This window comes from Medicago sativa, chromosome 1 (genome assembly GCF_051527215.1).
Source record: "Medicago sativa cultivar Bolivia chromosome 1, Bolivia_mono, whole genome shotgun sequence".
Lineage (NCBI taxonomy): Eukaryota > Viridiplantae > Streptophyta > Magnoliopsida > Fabales > Fabaceae > Medicago > Medicago sativa.
This window is the reverse complement of record NC_140749.1, coordinates 56622656-56644566: the sequence shown is the minus strand read 5'-3', so window position 1 is coordinate 56644566 and position 21911 is coordinate 56622656. Positions and strand designations below refer to the sequence as shown.

Genomic DNA, 21911 nt, shown 5'->3' with positions numbered 1-21911 from the left:
AGATCGAATTTGATTTAACAAAAACATGTGTTACATGGACACCATTTTAATTATAGGTTTATGGTCCTTATGCACCAATGATTGCGATAAAGCTTATCAAAAGTTGCAATCTATGTTTGAAGGAGTTTGAGATTTACAAGAGTAGTACATTGCAGTTAAGGACTAAACTAGCACTTGTTGTGATAATGATGTTTGGAAAAGGTCTTAATCCATAACATTTAGATTGCACGAACTACGTACGTTCACTAGAATCGTATGATATCAATGATGTTTTGACATATGTCAATATTAGAGCCATTTGATCAAAGTTGAATTTAAGTTTAAAATTATTTCTCTTCGATCTAATGACTCTCTAATGTGCAATCGCTTCAGACGATCCAAATCCAATATATTTTACCTACTCTAATTCTCAACCCCTAATATGAATTAAGGGTATACTTCATAATTTGAAAAACTTTAGGGACCTTCAACCTAAAATCCACTAACATCCACCTTATTTTCTTATAATACATGGTGAAACATGTAAGAAATAAATGCTACCTTTTTAAGATTCCTATTTAGAATTTCCATTCCTTTATTACATACAGGTTAATTCTCTCACATTGGTCACTACAAGATTAACCCACCACAACCCCATTTTGTGCACACAATAACTGCATATACAATACAAAGCATTCCATAAGTGCTTAGATTCGATTCTTCTTCTGTGGTTAAGCACAGATAACACGAGGTAGAGTAATCATTTGTATTCCTGATGATATACCGGCTTTAATTTCTTCCTAATAAATAAATCATAAGTGCATATCAGATACTATAAGGCATAAAATAATAAGAAACTTTTGGAGAAAAAAGTGTGTGGTACGTAATTCCATCACCTTTACATTAACAAGGCTGTCATGTCAAAATTAGAGCAACTTTTTCCTCCACATTTTAGTCTTTAAAGCTGCCCATCCTGCCCAATGCTATTAATTAATCTCCTATTGCTTCTTTTCCCTAGTAATATCTCTAATAGTTTTGTTATTTTGACATATAAATTTGACATCAAAATTCTTCAACAATTTAAATGGTTAATACATTTCACTTATTGTTAATTTGATTAGGTTAATGAATATAACAATATGCCGTAACATATTACCTAAACACAAATTGCTTCTTTTCCCTAGTAATATCTCTAATAGTTTTGTTATTTTGACATATAAATTTGACATCAAAATTCTTCAACAATTTAAATGGTTAATACATTTCACTTATTGTTAATTTGATTAGGTTAATGAATATAACAATATGCCGTAACATATTACCTAAACACAATTGTCCACAATTTTAAACGTCATAAGTTATGATTCTCAAATGTTTAAATATACTTATGTATATCAATTATATAATCATTTACCTGGTGTTTAAATATACATGAGTTTGAAGTGATCAAATATATATCATATTTGTTAAGCACAACTTGTATTCAAATATATACTTGATAATTGTGGTTAATGATGTTTAAAATCGTGGTGACTTATGTTGGATCAACGGTTAATGAGTCAAACACTTTATTATATTAGTTAACCATCACTAAATGTAATTAACTACAAATTTAAATTGCGCAAATCATCTAAATTGTTGTAAAAAATTGATATCAATTGTAGGTTACAATATAATTTTTTTGGCCTTCGACAAAATTGTAAACAACTCGTTTTATGTTGCATAACCACTACTAAATCTCTCTATTGTGTGTGTATATAACTCATCCATATTTTATTCATGTTGCATAACACTACTAAATCTCTCTATTGTGTGTGTATATAACTCATCCATATTTTATTCAAATTGTTGAATTTTTAAGCAACTCTATTTTATTCAAATCGTTAAATTTTTAAGCAACTCAACAAAAAACAAGAACTATATCTTATCTCACTTAAGCAACTCACTTTTTTTTTAAAAAGCTTAAGGAAATCACTTCTTGAAGTCACAATCAAATAGGTCCTAATATACTACAAGAAGTTAATTTTTTTGTGTATGATACAATATACTAATACTATAAAAGATATCTACAAAATAATTTATAGAACCAACTTGCCAAGCAGATTGCTTCATTGAATAAAAAGAGCTAAATAAGCGTTCCTTAAGACTATGAAACATACCATATAAAACCTCGTTGGAGATGCTTACATATTTGCTTTCTGCCACATGGCCACGTAGAGGTCGAAGATGCTTATTTGAAGTTCAAAAAGCATAAAATGAGCGTCCCTTTTGAGTAGATAATGCCATATTTTACTTTTAATATTGCTTTATGATAGACTACTTTACTTTAAGCAAAAGTTGGGGTTATATTAATATTTGAGCTCTAATAAAATGGAGAAATGATATTTGTACAACCACTTTGTGACAATTTTTTAACAACTTTCTTTCTCATACTCACATTATCCTCTTATTCTCTCTCTTCCTTTTTCTCTTTCCATTGTTTTTAACCAATGAAAAGAGAGAAAAAATAAGTTGTCATCAAAAGTTGTCTCAAATGGTTGTTCAAATATCACTAGTCAATAAAATGTGTATGAATGGTAATCAAGACGGGTGCATTGATTGTGAAAGAAGAGAAAAGATAGTCATGTACCTTTCACTTTGTCTTAAATCTCATGGTGTCCAAATACATTTAGGGTTAAATTACAATAAAAAAAGTTGGTTACCATTCAATCTTAAATGGTACCAAATACATTTAGGGTTAAATTACAATAAATAACCTTTTATTTCAAAAATAAAAAAGTTAAACCGTTAGTATTAGTGGGGTAGAAAGAGAAGTATTGGGCTGTCCTAAGTTTATATATTCTTGTGTCTTTTGTTCAAACACTTCTTTTGTAGCTAGCATAAGAGAGTGCTATTTGTTCAAATAATTTGGGTACCCTTTGCAAGTCTTTTTAGGCCAACAAAGATAGAAGATACTTTTTTGACTTGAAAATGCTCTATTGCTAGTTATAGTCAGTTAGCCATAGTAAATGCTTGTCCAAAAGCACAATATACTTTATAAACAGTTTGTAGATTTGGATTACCTGTTAATAGATTCATTTTGGGTTTTAATCCTAAGCATCTACACATTTATCTTGTACATCTGCTTTATTCACGTGAATTGCAAACAATTCATGCCCAAAAGAATGGAACAAAGTACTATAATATAATTTCTCAATTTATGAACTTAATAAAGCACTTTAAGAAGAGAGAAAAATTGTATTATTACTCAGGTTAAAAGATTCAATTTATATTTTATACTTGGTTATTTTAGTAGCAAGCACTGATCACTTTTTAATGTATAATTAGATGTGATAATCATTCAAATAAAAAATGAAAGATCATTGATTTTTGTTTCCCTATAATTGGAGCAGTTAATTTGTTCCAACTGAGTTCATTTCTAAAACAAAACATGTCTTTGGTTGTGAGATGACCAAAAATTGATTTTGAATGATTTGATTGTGTAAAATTGATTATGATTAAAAGTGAGTTAACATAAAATGAATTTTGTTCGGAAACAGTAATAGAAAAGTGAGTTGCACAATAAATTAGAGGATAAAAATCAATTAAAAAGGCAAAAGCTTAAAATTCTAGCTTCAAAACGAATTTCGAAATCAATTTCACCTTGTCCAAGAGTACAACAAAACATAGACATTCTTATTTCTCACAAAAAATTATTAGCGAATTGCAACGATAAAATGAACAATTTTATTTCAAATTACAACCGGTTCAAAACTAGTGCCTTTATATTTTGTTTGACTATTTAAGTTCCCTTGTCAGATGTTTGTTTTTGATTTTGGTCGAGTACCCTTTATACTTTTCCATATTAGAGGGTTAAGTACTTTTTATACTTCTCTCATTCTATCAATATATTATTTTTTTGCCGTTAAAAAATAAAAAAATATTTGAGCTTCAAAATATCACCCCAGTTACATGAATTGAAGACATATCTTAACGTAGGCATTTTCCATATGTTGCTTAAGTGGGTTTATACTGTTTCTAGCATTGAGTGCTCATCAACTAGTCATCCATTATATCATCAACTATCTATGATTATTAGATCATTATTTGTCCTTCTTTTTTTTTCCTTTCTTTCTAGTGATGTTACTCAACATGTTTCATTAAACTCATGCTTTCTTTCAAGATGACATGCATGGACTGAAATTATATATTACTGACTGATTCACACATTCATGATACGTCATGGGTCATTGCACAAAACAAGTAAAAGTGAAGTAGATGATTGAGGAGTGAAAGGGAGGTATCTGTGTTCGAAAATATTCTCTGATTTCTTTTTTGTGAACACCTAGATAGATGGAAGAAGAGCACTTAGTAGTGGGTGCTATATGTGCATGCTCTCCTTTCTATGCAAAAGCCAATATTGAAGAATTGGAATTTTATGCTCCCAACATAAATTTGACACAAGAATCCGTGAAATCTTGGTCCAAATTGTTGATAACATCACAATTGAGGATGGTAAAGACTTGACACCTGAGATATTTAACGTTAAGATTAGTCTGGTGGTAAAGACTTGAGACCTACGTTTGTATTCTTCACTTGACAACAATTTTTTTGTTGGACTAATCCACATAATACTTTGTTTTATCTTCAATTGAATTCACTGTTAATAGGTGACCAGATTGGTTATGATATTAGTCGATTTTGAGCCGTATACAGGGACGGACCCACGTTGGTGGGTGTGTGGGCCTAGGCCCTCACTTGACTTAGAATTTTTTTTTCTTCCATGTACTAGGACATATCAAAGCATGGGGATGGATAAAATTTGTCTATAAAAACAATACACTATTATTTTTAATACATCAAAAAGTCTACATTTCTTGCTAGTGTCTCTCGGTTATACAACTATTATCAAAAATCAATTGTGAAATTGTATGAGAGATGAATATTTAAATGATTGTTTGGTTACTTATATTGAAATAGATGCTTTTATATTAACAAAAAAATCTTTTATAGTTCTTTCAAAAAAAACTCTTAATAGTTTTTATTTTTAATCAAGTAGTCTAATGACTAAATATTCACCCTTAAGGTGAATAAGTAAAGAATTAAGGGTTCAAACCCCGACCCTTGTATATCGCAATGTTCCTACCAATTGCACCCGAGATATTTTATAGTTTTACTGGCATTGAAAGTGTGAAAATCATTCAAAAATTATGACATGAAAACCCACATAGAACAATATGATGTACATTTCTTAAAAATACAAGTATACACTCATGCTTTAAAGACTAAAATATTATATGTGGCCCACACAGCGGAAAATTTCTGGGTCCGTCCCTGGCCGTATATCATATTAAAAAAAAAAGTGAGAGATATTTCACCCTAAACCCGTTGATTTTGTTGTGGGAGTTAAATACATTTGTAAGATTTTTTGTTTTGTTTTTTTTTGTTTTGATAAGTAAGATAATTTTGTTAATGTTGTGGAAATGCCACTTGTTTTCTCTCATTCTATATATAAGCGCAAAAGAGACGTAACTTTAAGAAATTAATGGAGAGAGAAAGAACCAAGGAATATTCTTCAAAAAAAAAAAAAAAAAAAAGAACCAAGGAATAATACCGGCTCGGAAGAGAATGTTGGTCTATGAATTGATCCCATGCAACATCATGAGTTTTCAAAGGTGTCTGTAGTTAATTAATTAATTTATTGTTTTTTACTGCATTTTTAATCTGTAAAAATTATAAAGAAAAGTGTGACTCAACACTTTATTCCCTTGTTGTTATTTGTTACCTTTGGGTTTGGAAGAAAATCGTACACATTTTGTCATTCTTATATAAGTCTATAGTAAAGAGAGGCCCCATTCTCTTTTCAGGCCCTCGATTTTGGCACTCTTATGAGAGAAAGATATTCTCTCTCCCCAATACATAAATATAAAAACATAGAATTGTTCAAAAGAATAAAAGAAAAAAAATCAATTTAATCTAAAAATTATATAAATATAATAAAAAGTTGAAGTAAATGGGATGGAGATGGAACTTGTGAGAGTTTTATGTTATAATTGGTCCAATTGATTCAACTACACTTGAAGCAAATGGGAAAAAAATGAAAGTATAAAAAATGTGAAAAATAATATGTTGTTTTTTTGACTCAAATAATGTTGAAGCTTCGTCAAAAATCGTGGCACGACTTGGTAAGATCGTGACACGATTTGGTTCAGATTTTGGAGGTTTTGTCTTGACAAAAATCGTGGCACAAAGGAAAGAAATTATGATACAATTTAGTGGATAACAATCAGTTCGTACTGTAGGAACTACAAATCGTGGCACGATGTGTGGAAATCGGGGAAATATATTCTCGGGTCATGTGCATTATATAAGACTTCATTCTTCATGTTTTGAGAGAGCTTGAAGAGAGATAAACTTGAGAAATCAAATGAGGGAACTTTAGGGTTGAGTGTCTTTTGTGAGAGTTTATATCTTGGGTGGAAACATCTGTAAACACCTTTGGGTAGTAAGATTTCATTATTGGAAGGATCAAAAAGTTTTTTTAAGTGTTTTCTCTTATGATTCATTTATGAGTGTGGAATGGGTGGAAATTAGGGTTTGTTCTCTTGTGAGCTCTTAAGCTAATTTTTTTGTAACCTCTTTATATCACTTTTTATCATAGTGGATTGGAGAGCTGCTCTCTTCCACATAATAGGTCATTTTGGACTGAATTAGGTAAATAATATTGATGTATTATTTTCCCCTTTCTTTCTTATCTTTGTTGCTTTGAATATGCTTGTGGTGTTACTTCACACTTAGAAGAGAAAGTGTGCCTTTTCCTTATAATTAAATGGCACTCAATCCTCATAGTCACCCGCGTGCCTTCTATTCTCTAATTATGAAACTTAATATCTACCAAAAATACAATCATACCCCTTCTTAATTTTTTGACACGTCATCAAAATTATATCATTTTGTGTCTTTTGTTTCAACCTCCCTCTATTTTTTCTCTTTTATAAACAAACTATAACAAACTCACTCCATAAAACACACTAACTTAATCATTTTTTTAAATAACAAACAAACTTAATCTTTTATTTTTTAATAATCTATTCTCTAATTATGAAACTTGATGTGTACCAAAACTACAATCTTACCCCTTCTTAATTTTTTGAGTCATCAAAATTATATTCTTTTGTGTCTTTTGCTTCAACCTCCCCCTATATTATCTCTGTTAAAAACAAATTAAAACAAACTCACTTGATAAAACACTCTAACTTAATCTTTTTTTTAAAGAACAAACAAACTTAAATTTAATCCCAATCAAAATAAATTTTTCTATAATTCAACTTCTAAATATCTAAAAAGTTAAAAACAATTTACAATCTATTATCTTTCTCAAATTATTAAAGTTAATCTTTCTCTAATTATTAATCTATTATTTTATTCTACTTCAAAAACAAAAAATCTATTCTTTTATTCTCTAACTAATTATGAAACTTAATGTCTACCAAAAATACAATCTTACCCCTTCTTAATTTTTTGACACGTCATCAAAATTATATCATTTTGTGTCTTTTGCTTCAACCTCCCTCTATTTTTTCTCATTTATAAACAAATTAAAACAAACTCACTCGATAAAACATACTAACTTAATCTTTTTTTAAAATAACAAACAAACTTAATCTTTTATTTTCTAATTATTCTCTAATTATGAAACTTATTGTGTACAAACATACAATCTTACCCCTTCTTAATTTTTTGAGTCATCATCAAAATTATATTCTTTTGTGTCTTTTGCTTCAACCTCCCCCTATATTTTCTCTCTTAAAATCAAATTAAAACAAACTCACTTGATAAAAAACTCTAACTTAATCTTTTTTTAAAGAACAAACAAACTTAATCTTAATCCCAATCAAAATAAATTTTTCTATAATTCAATTTCTAAATATCTAAAGAGTTAAAAACAATTTACAATCTATTATCTTTCTCAAATTATTAAAGTTAATCTTTCTCTAATTATTAAAGTTGATGTAATTTTGTAACAAAAAATCCATTTTTTTATAGTTCTATCCAAACAAATTAAATTATTTAAAACATGTGATTTTAATTACAATAACCAACCAAAATAAATCGTGATTTGTTTTATAAATTCTCTTAAATAATAGATATCAAAATCACTTTTATTTTAATTTGTAACAAAACGGGTTCGGAATTGTTCTTTTTAAAGAGTGTTTTCTTTTTTGGTACAAAAGAGGGCCAAAGGCCCTAAAGAGGTGGTTTTTATCATGATAAAAATATCTATAAATTTTTGAATGACGTTTTTTTTTCGTAACAAATTTGTCATATATTTAATTTACATTTACTAAAAAGAAACTATATGACGCACATGTGATTTTATCTCATCGTGTGTTTCTAATAAAAAACATTAATAAATACATTTCACTTATGAATAATATAAAAAAATAGGAGAAACATTTTATACCGATACTTAAAAAAACACGAAAAAAATAGTAAATAAAAAAGAAAAAAAAACACAGGACTTTTTTTTGACAAAAAAAAAACATAGGACTATTTCTCACTGATACATGTTTTTACATCTAAATTGATTCAAGTATATCCAATTGAATGAGCACAAATAACATAACTTTGAGAGAGTTGCAAAATCATTCTCATTTATAAATTATGCACGAGGTTAGTATTTATTATGAGAAATACAACTACTTTACATAAAATTACACATGTTCAAGATTACTTCTTTTGTATAAATGATTTTCATAAGTTTTTTGGTTTATCTTAATATCATATTCTAAAATTATTATTTTTGATCGTTATTCATTATTAATCATTATAACCTTTCAAAGAATGACTATATAAAAAAACACAAGATATACGTTACTCTCTAATTAATTAGACACTAGCTAATATTGTTGTACAAATCATACATGAGACAGCAATCAGTCACATATTAATTAGTTAAATTCATTTTTTTTTTATGTATTGTATCTAGGCATGACAACAAAACCCATACCCGCAAGTACCCATCCGAACTGAACTCAATTTAATGGATTTTTCCCCGCTTTGACTCAGTTTGGGTTTTCCTCGATTTTAAAACACGGGTACGGGATGAGTAACAGGGAAATATGTATACCCACCCTAAACCCATACTCAAACTCGTCCCAAATGTAGAAAATCATTTTATTGCCCCCTTTTATATAAAAAGAAACTCAAACCATAAATCATTGCAGTCACACAATCAGAGTCTCAGTCTATCAAATGATACTAACTTCTCAGAGTTCTCTCTATTCTTTATCACCATAGCCATGATCTATCGTCATCATTTCTTTGCAGGATAATGCATTGCACATTGTGTCTGAGGCAGAAAAATACTTCTATTTTATTAAAAAAAATTATCCATTGCGGGGATGGGGTTGGGATACCCTAACCCGTCGGACACAAGAATGAGATTTGATTTCTTATCCCCGTTGGGTATGGGTAGGATAGCGGGTAAGTATATGGTAGTAAGGTATGGAGACGGGGAAGGTAAAACCTATCCCCACCCGCCACATTGTCATGCCTAATTGTATCTTCTAAATAATAGTGGGAGTGATTATAATATACTAATTAATTATAATTTGATATAAGAATCTTGCACGATATACATATTCATTGTTTATAAATTCATATAAAAATAAAAAAATGCTAAAAAATTACAAATATTTTTCTATATATGATATACAAAAATCACGGGGTTTATTAACGTTCACGTTATCATTATTGTGATTTTATTATTTATAATATTTTCACATATTTTTAGTCTACCACTTTATATTTTTTTTTTGAAACAGCAAATATTATTAAACAACCAAATCCTTGCTCAAGACGAACAAAGACTGGTGAAATTGAGCATACAAACAAAAGGCGCCGTATATAGACGGGACACCCGAAAATAAACACCCTAAATAACACCCCTGAGGACAACACCCACCAAAATTCACGTCACCACCTAAAACAGACTCCTTCATGAAAACGACCACTGTAAAAACGATATCCAACACCGCCCATCTTCACTACTCACCCCCCAAAGAAACAACCCCTAAAAAAAAACTCCCAATCCAGGACACCAAAGCTAAGCCACCTCCGAAAAACTCCTATCCAAAAGATCATTCGGCTTCCACCACCAATCAACCTCCAATTTACCGAAAGAAACCATAAAAAGCCCAAAACCGAACTTGATCCAAAGAACTGACTTCCGATCTCGAATCAAAAGTGATCGGCCAACCAGACTTTATGACCAAATTAGAAGGGCACCCCTCACCCCGGTACACCAGAGAAACACCAAATCACGCCAAACAAGCTTGCAGCTAGACACCGACTCCCGATCTCGAATCAAAAATAACCGGCCCACCGGAATCTAGCACTCAAAAAGTATGACAAACGACAAGATATGCGGTGGTACAAACAATAAACAGATCAAAGGAAAAGGCTCATTTCAACGGGACCCTCTTCCTCCAAACATCCAACACACCTTGACAAAACCAAAAACACAAAAGAGCGAGTGACGACGGACAAGGACCCGAGTAACAGAGATAGCCTCCAAAAGAAATCACCCCCAACAAACACCCACATCCTCACCTAAAACAACACCAACCACCCCCTTATAAAGCTGTCGTTCGCAAACCGTTCCAACATCAAACCCACGACCACCCCTCCAAGCTTCACCGAGACAGACCCACGATCCCCCACGCAAAGCCACCACCTCAATCGAAACACTTCCACCACCACGCAACACCACAACACAAACAGAATATAACATCGAAATGGTAAAAATAATGAACACACAGTGACACAGGGGGTCTACTACCAAAACAAGCAAAATCTGAAACACCACGACCACCTGCGCGAACAACCACAACCACCACGATCCTAACGACGACAAACGATCCGGGAGTTCGTTGAAGGAGGATTAATCGTGAATGAAAAAGGTAACGCCACACCTGCAGCCACATCTTCACACATTACCCCCTCCACACCACATGTCTGCCACCACCACCGACCACCACCACACATTGCCATCGCCACACATCACAATCGCCACATATCCACCACCACCGCACATCACCACCAACCCACGGCACCACCATCATCACCAAACAACCTCATCACCGCCAACACAAAACCTCCTCACCACCAAACAATCATGGACAGCACCACCACCCTATCACCACCGACATATGCGGCCCTCACACCACCAACAGCCTGGAACAACGCCAAGAGGAGGCAAGCAGATCAGACAATCCAACCAGATTGAAGAGAGGGTCGTCATATAGAGGAGTGAGTTGTAAGGACAAGAAGCCATTATGCAGAAGAATGGTAGCAGCCAAAGCATCCTCGTACAGATAAAGATATATGTACTAAGGGTACTGGCCTAAACCGAACGGAACCACGGAAAGCGAACAAAGCCTTTCAAGAGGGGACAAAAAACCACCACCGAACAAACCGACGTGGCGGCACAACCCACCAACTGCTGTGCCCAGAGGCGGCGCCGCCTACCTGTATCTCCCCAAACCCTCCGGCGAGGTGGAGGCCCTGCTGCCTAGCATTCTCAGACTGCAACCACGACAGAAAAGAGTGACACCAGTACCGGATCTGACAGATCTGGATCCGCAACCGCCGAAAATGGAAAAGGGGTCCCCGGTGGTGCGGAGGGTGAACCTCGTCGCACCACCACTCACAGCTCTACATCAGAAAGAAGAAGTTTGGATTAGAGGAAGGAGGCGCGTGTAAATCTAGAGAGAGGACAGAGGGAAAAGTTTTAGAGAGATGTTTTTCGACTCAAATATTCTTAATGTGTGACTCTACCACTTTATATTATTTAATAACAACTATTTCAATGTTTTGATTATTATCTTCATCTTTATCAATAATTTTTTTTCTTCTTATTTCTCAATATAAATAATATTGTAAATGCGTTTTGACGCATAAATCGCGACTTAAGAATCAGCCCGTGCGAAACACGGGCCCGTGCTTAGCACGGATCTGTTGCTAGTTTCCTTAAAATTAAAAAGAAAAAAAATGCGAAATATCAATATGTACAATTGAGAGTGATTCCCTCAAAAAAAAAATATTGAGTGATTCCCTCAAAAAAAAAAAATATTGAGTGATTGAAATCTGTTAAACAAAAGCTACATTAACTATGACGGTGGAGTGTTAGTCAATAATATCACCTCAATGTAAATTTAGGATGATGACCACTAAATCATAAATGAAGAAAACATAAAGATTCCATATATAATTTCTAAAGAAAAAGTAGAAAATCAAAATCACATAATCATAAAAGTTAAAGGATTAAAATTACAATTATGAAATCGTCAAGATTTAATTGTAGTTTTCTTTTACAAAAGAAAACTATAATTAAATCTCGACGATTTCATGTGATCTATATATTAACCACTCATAATTTAGGACAAGATTAGTTGGTACCTAGCTTTCTTCCTCTTGAAAAAAAAAAAAAGAAACTACTAAAACATTATGCATACATTATGCATATATAGAAGAGAAAGTGCCCTACCCCCACTCCAAATACCAAAACTTTTATACGAAGTTTGTTGAAAGGAAGAGAGAGAAATAATAAGGCAAAGCTAAGCTGCCTTTGATACTGGTGAAATAGTCCTGCTTGTCAGCACATGCAATCCACTTTCTACAACAAAATCCACTTTGGACCCCATAATTTTACCTCTCCCACAAGAAAAGCACAACTCATACATCCCATAAATTTCACACCCCTTACTCTTTCCTCGTCCCCTCTTTCTCTCCTTCTCCTTTTAGACCAAACTAAACAAAGTTTCATTCAAAAACAATTAGTGATCTCAATCCTTCACCCTTTTATATATTTTCATCATAACAAAACCTAGCTTCCAAGTTCCAACCCTATAACTATCTTATATCTTATATATTATACCAACAAATCACTTTGTTTCTTCATCACCCTAAGTTTCCTACCTCTTAGTCTTCTCCATATATCATCATTCTCTCAATCCAAATGAACACCACCTTAACCCTTGAAAGTTCAAACTCACTCACTCTTAATTTCTAGCTTCTTCTCCCCTCTCTCTCTCTCTCTCTCTCTCTCTCTCTCTCTCTCTCTCTCTCTCTCTCTACTTACCTTAAAGAAGTACATAATATCCTAAAGATGAGAACGGGAAACTGTTCTTTGCAACAAGGCCTAACCACAGAAGCTGCAAACGTAATAAAGCAAGCAATAACCCTAGCAAAGCGTCGTGGCCATGCTCAAGTAACACCACTTCATGTTGCAAACACTATGCTTAGTGTTACCAATGGATTATTAAGAACAGCTTGTCTTCAATCTCACTCCCACCCTCTTCAATGCAAGGCTTTAGAGCTTTGCTTCAATGTCGCACTCAATCGTTTGCCAGCGACAACTTGTAATAGCCCTATGTTGGGTTCTCATCATTCTCAATCTCAGTCTCAGTATCCTTCTATCTCAAATGCTTTAGTTGCCGCTTTTAAGCGTGCTCAAGCTCATCAACGTCGTGGATCGATTGAGAATCAACAACAACCACTTTTGACGGTGAAGATTGAGCTTGAACAACTCATTATTTCAATTTTAGATGACCCTAGTGTTAGTAGGGTTATGAGAGAAGCAGGGTTTAATAGTACTCAAGTGAAAACCAATGTTGAACAAGCTGTTTCTTTGGAAAATCCTTCTTCTATGAGTGGAAAGTCAAAGGAAAACAATAATCAAACTCTTTCTTCTCACTCTCAAGAGATAGTTTCCAACAAAACATTGGTATTGGATCCAATTAGGGTTGAGGATATCAATAGTGTTGTTGATAATTTAAAGATGAATCAAAGAAAGAGTATTGTTATTGCTGGAGAATGTGTAGCTACTCTTGAAGGTGTAGTTAAAGGAGTAATGGAAAAGTTTGATAAAGGAGATGTTGATGAATCTCTTAAAGGTGTTAAGATTATTTCTCTTTCTCTTTCTGATTTTGGTAAATTTTCAAGGGTTGAAATTGAGGAAAAAGTTGAAGAGATTAAGGGACTTGCAAAAAAGAGTTTTAATGGAAAAGGATATGTTTTATATCTTGGAGATCTAAAATGGTTGTTTGATTATAAGAAGAAACAAGGGATGATTAGAGGCTATTATTGTCCTTTGGATCACATGATAATGGAGATTGGAAAATTGGTTAATGGTGTTGGAGAATGTGGAAAGTTTTGGTTGATGTGTATTGCTACTTTTCAAGGTTACATGAGATGTAAAAATGGAAATCCATCACTTGAGACTATTTGGAATCTTTATCCTATCACTATACCTGCTGGAAGCTTGAGATTGAGTCTCATCACTGACAGGTAAAATTAACATGAAGTTTGGTAAAGTTTGATATCATTCACTGTAACTTGTAACTGTGCTTTGGCTTTAATTCTATCTTTACTTTCCTTCTTTTCATGAATAATTATCTATCATGAAATGGACATTGGAAAAGGGATAAATAATGAAGTTGTCTTTTCCTTTTACTAGGTTAAAAGCTAAAACTAAAAAAATGCTATTTAAGCCAAGCCATATAAGGAAAATATGTTTTGGTTTTTTCTTTCTTTCCTATTTGTTTCTTAAGTGGTTATTGTAATGGGAAAAATGGCTTAATATGTGTGCATTGAAGCTAGAGACATATCAGTCATTATAGTGTTGCTTTTTAAGTTGATTACAAGAAGCATTAACCAAAAAAAGACCTAACTAGGAAAGAGTTAAAAAAAAAAAAAGAACTAACTAGGAAAGAGACTTTGCTTTTGAAGTTTAGATAAAAAATAATTTTACTTTTATATCATTATTTATACATTTATATAGATATTTTTAAAATTTTTTTTGACATATATAATTGGTGAATGTGTCAATGTAATTTTTTTACGCGTTAGAGTGAAGTTATTAAACTTAGTTTTTATTAACTTTTTTCGAGTTTTTTTTTTTTTTTGAGAGAAACTTTTTTCGAGTTAACACATTTCTAATAGCTTCATAAACCATTTCTAATAGCTTCATAAATCTTTGAGCTGTTTTACCATTATATGTGGTGATAGTAATATTTGAAATGGTGAAAGAGCCTAAAATAAATATATAGCAAATAAATGACACCATTTCCTCTTTTTTCTTTTTCTCTTCAGTGGTTTAGAAAATGAGTCAACAAATGAGAAAGCTGAGAATAAAACAAGCTGGCTATTGCATGAAGGAGTAGGAGATGATCAAATGATTCAAAAGCAACAACAAGCTTGTAACAGTGATTCATCAAGTTCAAGTCTTCCTGCATGGCTACAACAATACAAAAATGAAAATAAAGGAATTGCTTACAATGATCAGGTCTCATTATTATCACAATCATATTTACATATCATACTAATTATTTTTTACCATGCCCCACAAATCAAAATATATAATAAATATTTGTATCAATTTAGTACAAAAATTTAGATACTACTACAATATTATTATTACTTTTCATTTTTTGTGATTTAGTTAACGAGTCTTATAGGTAGGTACTATTATAATCCAATAATATTATTATTGAAACTCAAGTTATTTAGCTATCATAAAAATTGTAATATTGCTAAAATGAAGCTTATCTCTTGTTTTATATTTACAGAATGTCCAAGTAGGAGAGCTTTGCAAAAAATGGAACTCTATGTGTGGTTCAATCCAAAAACAACCCTATCATTGTGATGATAAAATTCTCACATTATCTTCAGTATCACCTTCTTCATCTACATCAGGTTTCTCCTATGAGCATCAACAACATCCTAACAATGTGTCACAAAGCGACCACGATCGCCATTTTTGGTTCTCTCAAAGTGGAACCAAGTCAAATGAACCTTCAAACCCTAATTCAACCTCTTCTAGTGACCTTGTGCAAATGGAGCAACTAAACAATTTCAAAGAACTAAATTTAGAGAACATGAGAACTCTATGCAATGCTTTGGAGAAAAAGGTTCCATGGCAAAAAGATATAATACCGGAAATTGCAAGTACGGTTTTGCAATGCCGATCCGGAATGGTGAAAAGAAAAGGGAAAAACAATGATCATGATGCTAAAGAAGAAACATGGTTGTTTTTCCAAGGTGTTGATTTGAAAGCAAAAGAAAAAATAGCAAAAGAATTAGCTAGGCTTGTTTTTGGGTCCTACAATAATTTCATTTCAATATCACTTAGTAGTTTTTCTTCAACAAGAGTTGATTCAAGTGAGGAAAGTAGAAACAAAAGAACAAGAGATGAAGCAAGTTGTACTTATATTGGAAGATTTGGTGATGCAATGTCAAGTAATCCTCATAGGGTTTTTCTAGTTGAAGATATAGAGCAAGTTGATTATTTTTCACAAATTGGTTTCAAAAGGGCTATTGAGAAAGGAAGAGTTTTGGATTCAAATGGTGAAGAGGTTGGTTTTTGTGATGCTATTATTATTCTAAGCTGTGAAAGTTTTAGTTCAAGATCAAGAGTTTGTTCTCCAAAACAAAGATCATCTCAAGAAGACAAAGATGATGATATTAATGTTGCTACTTTGGATGAGACAAGTTCTTATGTTTCTTTGGATTTGAATATTTCTATTGATGAGGATTACGATGAGGATGATAGATTGGTGGATGAAATTGGGCTACTTGAATCCGTAGACAGAAAGATTCTCTTCAAATTTCAGGAATCATGAAGAAAATTTCTTGAACACAACTTTTTTTTTTTTCCTTCTTTTCTAGCTAGGTTTCTCTTCTTTCATATGTTCTTAATCACCTCTTTGCATTTCTTAGGTATTAATTTCGTTCCTCTTAATTTTATTATTATGTAACTACATGTATATTAGAAGGTATATCAACTATCTTTGTTCCAGGAATTTCGAATTTCTATCAATTCAGTTTTTTTAGCATTTTGCTGTTAGAATTTTTTTTTTTTTTGAAAGAGCTGTTAGAAATATTTTGTATCCTAAATATATTTTCTTGTATTTAATTAATTTTTATTTTTAAACATTTATGCTATAAATAATAATAAAAAAAATACTATTTCACAGTTTTATAAATACTTTTTTCTTACTTCAAAAAAATAAATACTTTTTTCAAAATAAAGTGTTTTTTTCTATGAAACATTAAATATTTCTTATATTAGACAAATAACCTCCAAAAGGGTTTTCTTAGCTTTGTACTGTTGCATTTCTTTTTCTTGTGTTTATTCCCTTTTACGTGTAGAGTATTTCTGGTACTCGTTGTATTTTCTCTGTTGATTTCTATGTATTAAATTAGCTAGTAAAAAAAAAAAACTCCAAAGCAAAAAACAGCTTCTTATGTAAAATTGGATATTATATACCAATTGTTGTACTACCAAAAAAAATAAATATATACCAATTGGTGAGACCCTTTCTTAGATCCTGCGTATGCAGAAACTTTAGTACACATGCCCTTTATATAAAAATAAAAAACAACCACAAACCTCCTACATCTTAAAAAATTATTTTATCTCATTATTTTTTTAAAGTAATAAAAAAATAAGTTTGTGTCCACGTGAGCTTAGCTCACTTGATAAGGGATAATGCATATATATGCAGGGGCCGGGGTTCGAACCCCGGACACCCTATTTTTCACCTTTAAGGAGAATTTCTCTAACCGCTAGGCTCCTTAAAAAAAAAAGTTTGTCAAACATTATTGCATCATGAAGATACACAAGCTTCTATCTAGTTAGTTAGTTGTAACTAACTATCTTAGAATCAGTATAGCATATAGAACATGCATCATAACTATCTTACACCTTCATGAACTCTTTATAAGTTGTAAATGTACTCTAAAATAAAGTAATGATAATCATTTTTCATTCATCTATTATGCAAGCAGAACAATTATTGAGGCTCAACTCAACTACAATATCACTGCTGAGAAAGAATTACTTGTTGTAGTGTTTGCTTTTGACAAGTTTAGATTCTATCATGTGGGAACTAAAATTATTGTTTATATTGATAATGCTACAATTAGGTATGAAGGCTAAGAAGGATGCTAAGTCAATGTTAATTTTTCCTAATAATTTTTTTAACGAGATAGGTGTTCATCATCCTCGGATGGTTTACTTGGATTTTGGTCTAGTACCCATTTTATTTATTTTTTAATAATATTATTAAGATGTTGCAAATGATAAATGATAGTTCCGGGGCACCGATATGCAGCTGCTCTCTCTTCCCCTTCTCTTTGGGAGCTGTCACCAAAACTCAAGTTTCTTCACCTTCATCCACCAAAGATGGGTGATTTAAGGTCAATTTTTGACCTAAAATCACTCCTCTAACTCGTTTTTTCTATTTCCCTTTTATTGAAATAAGTGATTTTCATATCTATTTCGTTTTTGCTTTCGTAATTTCGTCGTCTTAGTGCGACGTTGTTTTGTCCGTCGTCTTTGTGGACGTTGTTTGTCTTTCTTGTTTCGTTCAGGTATTTGTTCGGTTCAGATTGTCGGATCAGCTTCGATTCGATCCAGTGCAGATCAAATCAATGACATTGTAGTTGTCAACGTTGCAGATCCGGAGACAAGTGTATTCTAGAGACTTAAATATAGTCATATGTGTAGGCTTTAGTACTTTGCCGTTTTATGCTATTAACATGGATGATGTGAGTTTGTTCACAGATTCATCCTTTTTGTTTTTAGAGAATTTTCATTTTTATTGTATCGATGTACTATCAATTTGAATGAATGAATATCATTTATTTTTGTAAAAAAAAATAAAAATCTGCGCCACCGATACGGTTAAGATATCATTGCTCCAAGAGATGTTTTTTCACTCTAATACTTCTTTAAAAAAATTATGATAATTTGGATTGTGATTAGTATTAATTAATCAACAAAAATATGGTTCATGGCGTAAGGGTTGTACAAAGTAGATACAACTTTTTTTTAAGTTGGAAATCAGAAAGTGAGATCTTCACTAAGATATATCGAAAGAGCACAACTTTTTATGGTTTGTGTGAAGCATTTTGCAAAAGAATAACTTTTCTTCCTATGATTTTCGTAAGCCAACATTCTCATTTTTGTAAAGCAAGAAAAGGTTGCGGTTTATGGGTTTAAAATATGTAGATATATTTAGAGGTAAATAAATATATATTAAGAAAAAGATAGATAAGCATCTCTTCTTTAAAACCTTAAAGTTGTTTCTACTTTAAAATCGCTAAAAGATCATTATCTTCTCTACTTTAATTGAAACCCTTAAGCATAAGTATAAAATTTGTCCCTTATATGACTTTTAAAAAGATGAATTAATGTAATATGTGGTGGACAAAAGTGGGGTTTAATTTGGTAATGCGTTATTTCTTACCCTTTACCCAAATCCAGCATATCCATTCCCCTTTAACTAGTTTCTTTTTTCATTTTTTGTTTGTGCAGAAAGAAGCATCTACAAAAAAAATCATTTGAGTAAGCACGTGAACGAACTACAGTACTGCCCAAACGAATTGCCCTTAACCAAATATGAATAATTAACCACTTAGTCCAACAAGTGTTTACTTCTTTTTTCTTTTCTTTTCGAGTAGCCACTAAAAATTCATCTCTTCAAATAAATAAGTGAAAATCTGGAGTTCGTACTCTGCACATATAATGCAATATTCCTACCAATTAAGGTAAGTTATCGGGAACAATTGTATCCATTCACCAATTCCTTGTTGCCTCTTATCCATTTATCTTTTTGTTGTTTTATTTTTTGCTCACATTTTTGGTAAATAGAAAAAAATGACAAATAAATCATTGAAACTCAAACACAAGTGGAGGACCGGGGTACAAACCACGTGGTATCCGATCTAACAATTTCAACATTTTTATCAATTAAGTTAGATCTGGCAACTGCTCACTTGTTTTATACTACTCAAAAAATAGATATAAGCAAAACTATAAATAAATAGTTAATTTACATGGTTAAAAATATAGTCCACGTGCATTAACTTTTGAACTATCTTATTTTTTCTTATATTTCATTATAGAGGAAGTATGAATTACTTCGTTGTCTCATAATAAGTGACACTTTGTATTTTTTTTTATCTCAAAATAGTTATGACTTTAGAATCTCTATATACATGTATTCTGACCTACACTTTGCTGACGTGTCATTCTAACAAAGCTCTAAAAAAAATCTACTTTTATTTTGAGATTGACACTTGCTCTAATACATGATTCTTTTGCATACCAATTTTTCATTTTCATTTCCCATATAAGTTACGAAATAACTCTCCATTAATTTGATTTTATGCATGTTGCATGATTAATACATTATGGGTCTGTTTAAAAAAAAAAAAAAAACCACCGGTTACATTTTGATCGGTTACATTTCTTAGTTGTTCAGGGGACAAATGTATTTGTTAAAGCAATTTCAATTCTATACTTATTGATGATGATTGATGATATTGATTGGTTGGTTGATAGAGCACTATATATATTCCTCTCAAGAAAAAAAGATGCAACGCTATATATGCCATTTTATTAGAGTTTTGATATTGATGCTAACCACTACTCACATGTTTCTTTCTGTTCCTTCCATTTTCTTTAGTTTTCATTTTCATACTTCCCTCTTTTATTTTCTATAATGAAATTCCTTCTCTCTCTCTTTTGTCATATAGTATGTGCAGGTTTTGGAGATAGGAGAATTTGTTGAAAGAACAACTCTTATTTGCAAAGGTGGTTGTGTGGTTACATTGAAAATTGGGGGTGTTATAACATTCTACCACCGAATGTTAATTTATCTTCCATTTCTTTTTCTTTCTAATTATTGTTTTTGATAGGTACTAAATATGTTACTCCTATCACGGTGTGTAATAAAACTTTCATTATTTTTATTGTCTTTATTTTACATCCATTTTTTTAATAAAAAGTTTAGGTGAGTTGAGCATTTTCTTTGATCTACTACTACTAAACTTATAAAATTGACTGTGCATGCACCTTAGAATTATTCAAACAATTTCTAATTACTTACAAGATAAATATTACACATGTCCTTTGATATTTTTGCAAATGTAACCTACACTATAAAAAAAATATATAAAGGATTCAACAAAATCCAATTATTTACCATGTGATCAATGTACACGTCCCTTAATATTCTTGCAAATGTAACCTATTCATAAAAAAATAGACTGTGTTTGATTTTTTAGCTTATTTTTTCAGTTTTACTACAACGATTTATAACCACAACTTAACACACACATATATTTTCATCTCTTTCCTCCACTTGACACTTTCATTCACATCGATCTGAGATCGTTAAATTTGTGCAGCAATGTCAAAAAGATAAGTGGTACAATTTCTACATTTTTTGCCACCATATTTATTTTTCTTTGTAGTAAACTTACATAATTTAAATTTCTTCATGTTAGAAGCAAAACAATGATTGCTTCAGTTTATTCTCTTATATGGATATGATGTTATTTCTTAATTCTTCCAAGTATTTGTTTCTTATATTTTTCAATATGATTCTAAGAATTCCAACTCAATACACATGAAGGCCACAAATGAAATAAATATGTAATTTTCTACTTCTTCTAAATTGAATTGAGTGATGAGAACTTATGTTAGTCTTAACATAAATCGTTGCATGTGGATTTGTCATGCAATGTAATTTTCTACTTATTTTGAACTGAATTGAGTGATGGTAACTTATATTAGTCTAACATAAATCGTTACATGCATATTTCTTTATTTATATATGATGTGCCTTCTGCAAGAGGAATCACATGTTGTTGTATTTTTTTTTTTAATTTGGCAAAGATCTATTAAAAAAATTCAAATCCAAGCACAAGATTTACCCGAATAATAGTGATGACAACTTATATTAATCTAACATAATTTTTTGGGTTAATATGTATTTACCCCCTTGTAATTTGAGCGAGTTCCGGTTTACCCCTCTGTAAAAAAGATTCTTTAGTTTCCAACCCTATAATATGAAGATTTTCCACAAAACACTCCTGTA

General features: G+C 31.5%; 1 protein-coding gene across 1 annotated transcript; it reads left to right on the top strand.

Moving 5' to 3' along the window:
• The first annotated feature begins 12736 nt into the window (after positions 1 to 12736).
• On the top strand, positions 12737 to 16856 carry LOC146955622 (Double Clp-N motif-containing P-loop nucleoside triphosphate hydrolases superfamily protein). Its single transcript, XM_085722315.1, has 3 exons — positions 12737 to 14310; positions 15115 to 15307; positions 15591 to 16856. Exons 1-3 carry the CDS (start codon positions 13130 to 13132, stop codon positions 16641 to 16643), a joined length of 2427 nt encoding a protein of 808 aa, XP_085578441.1. The 5' UTR covers positions 12737 to 13129; the 3' UTR covers positions 16644 to 16856.
• The last annotated feature ends 5055 nt before the right edge of the window (positions 16857 to 21911 follow it).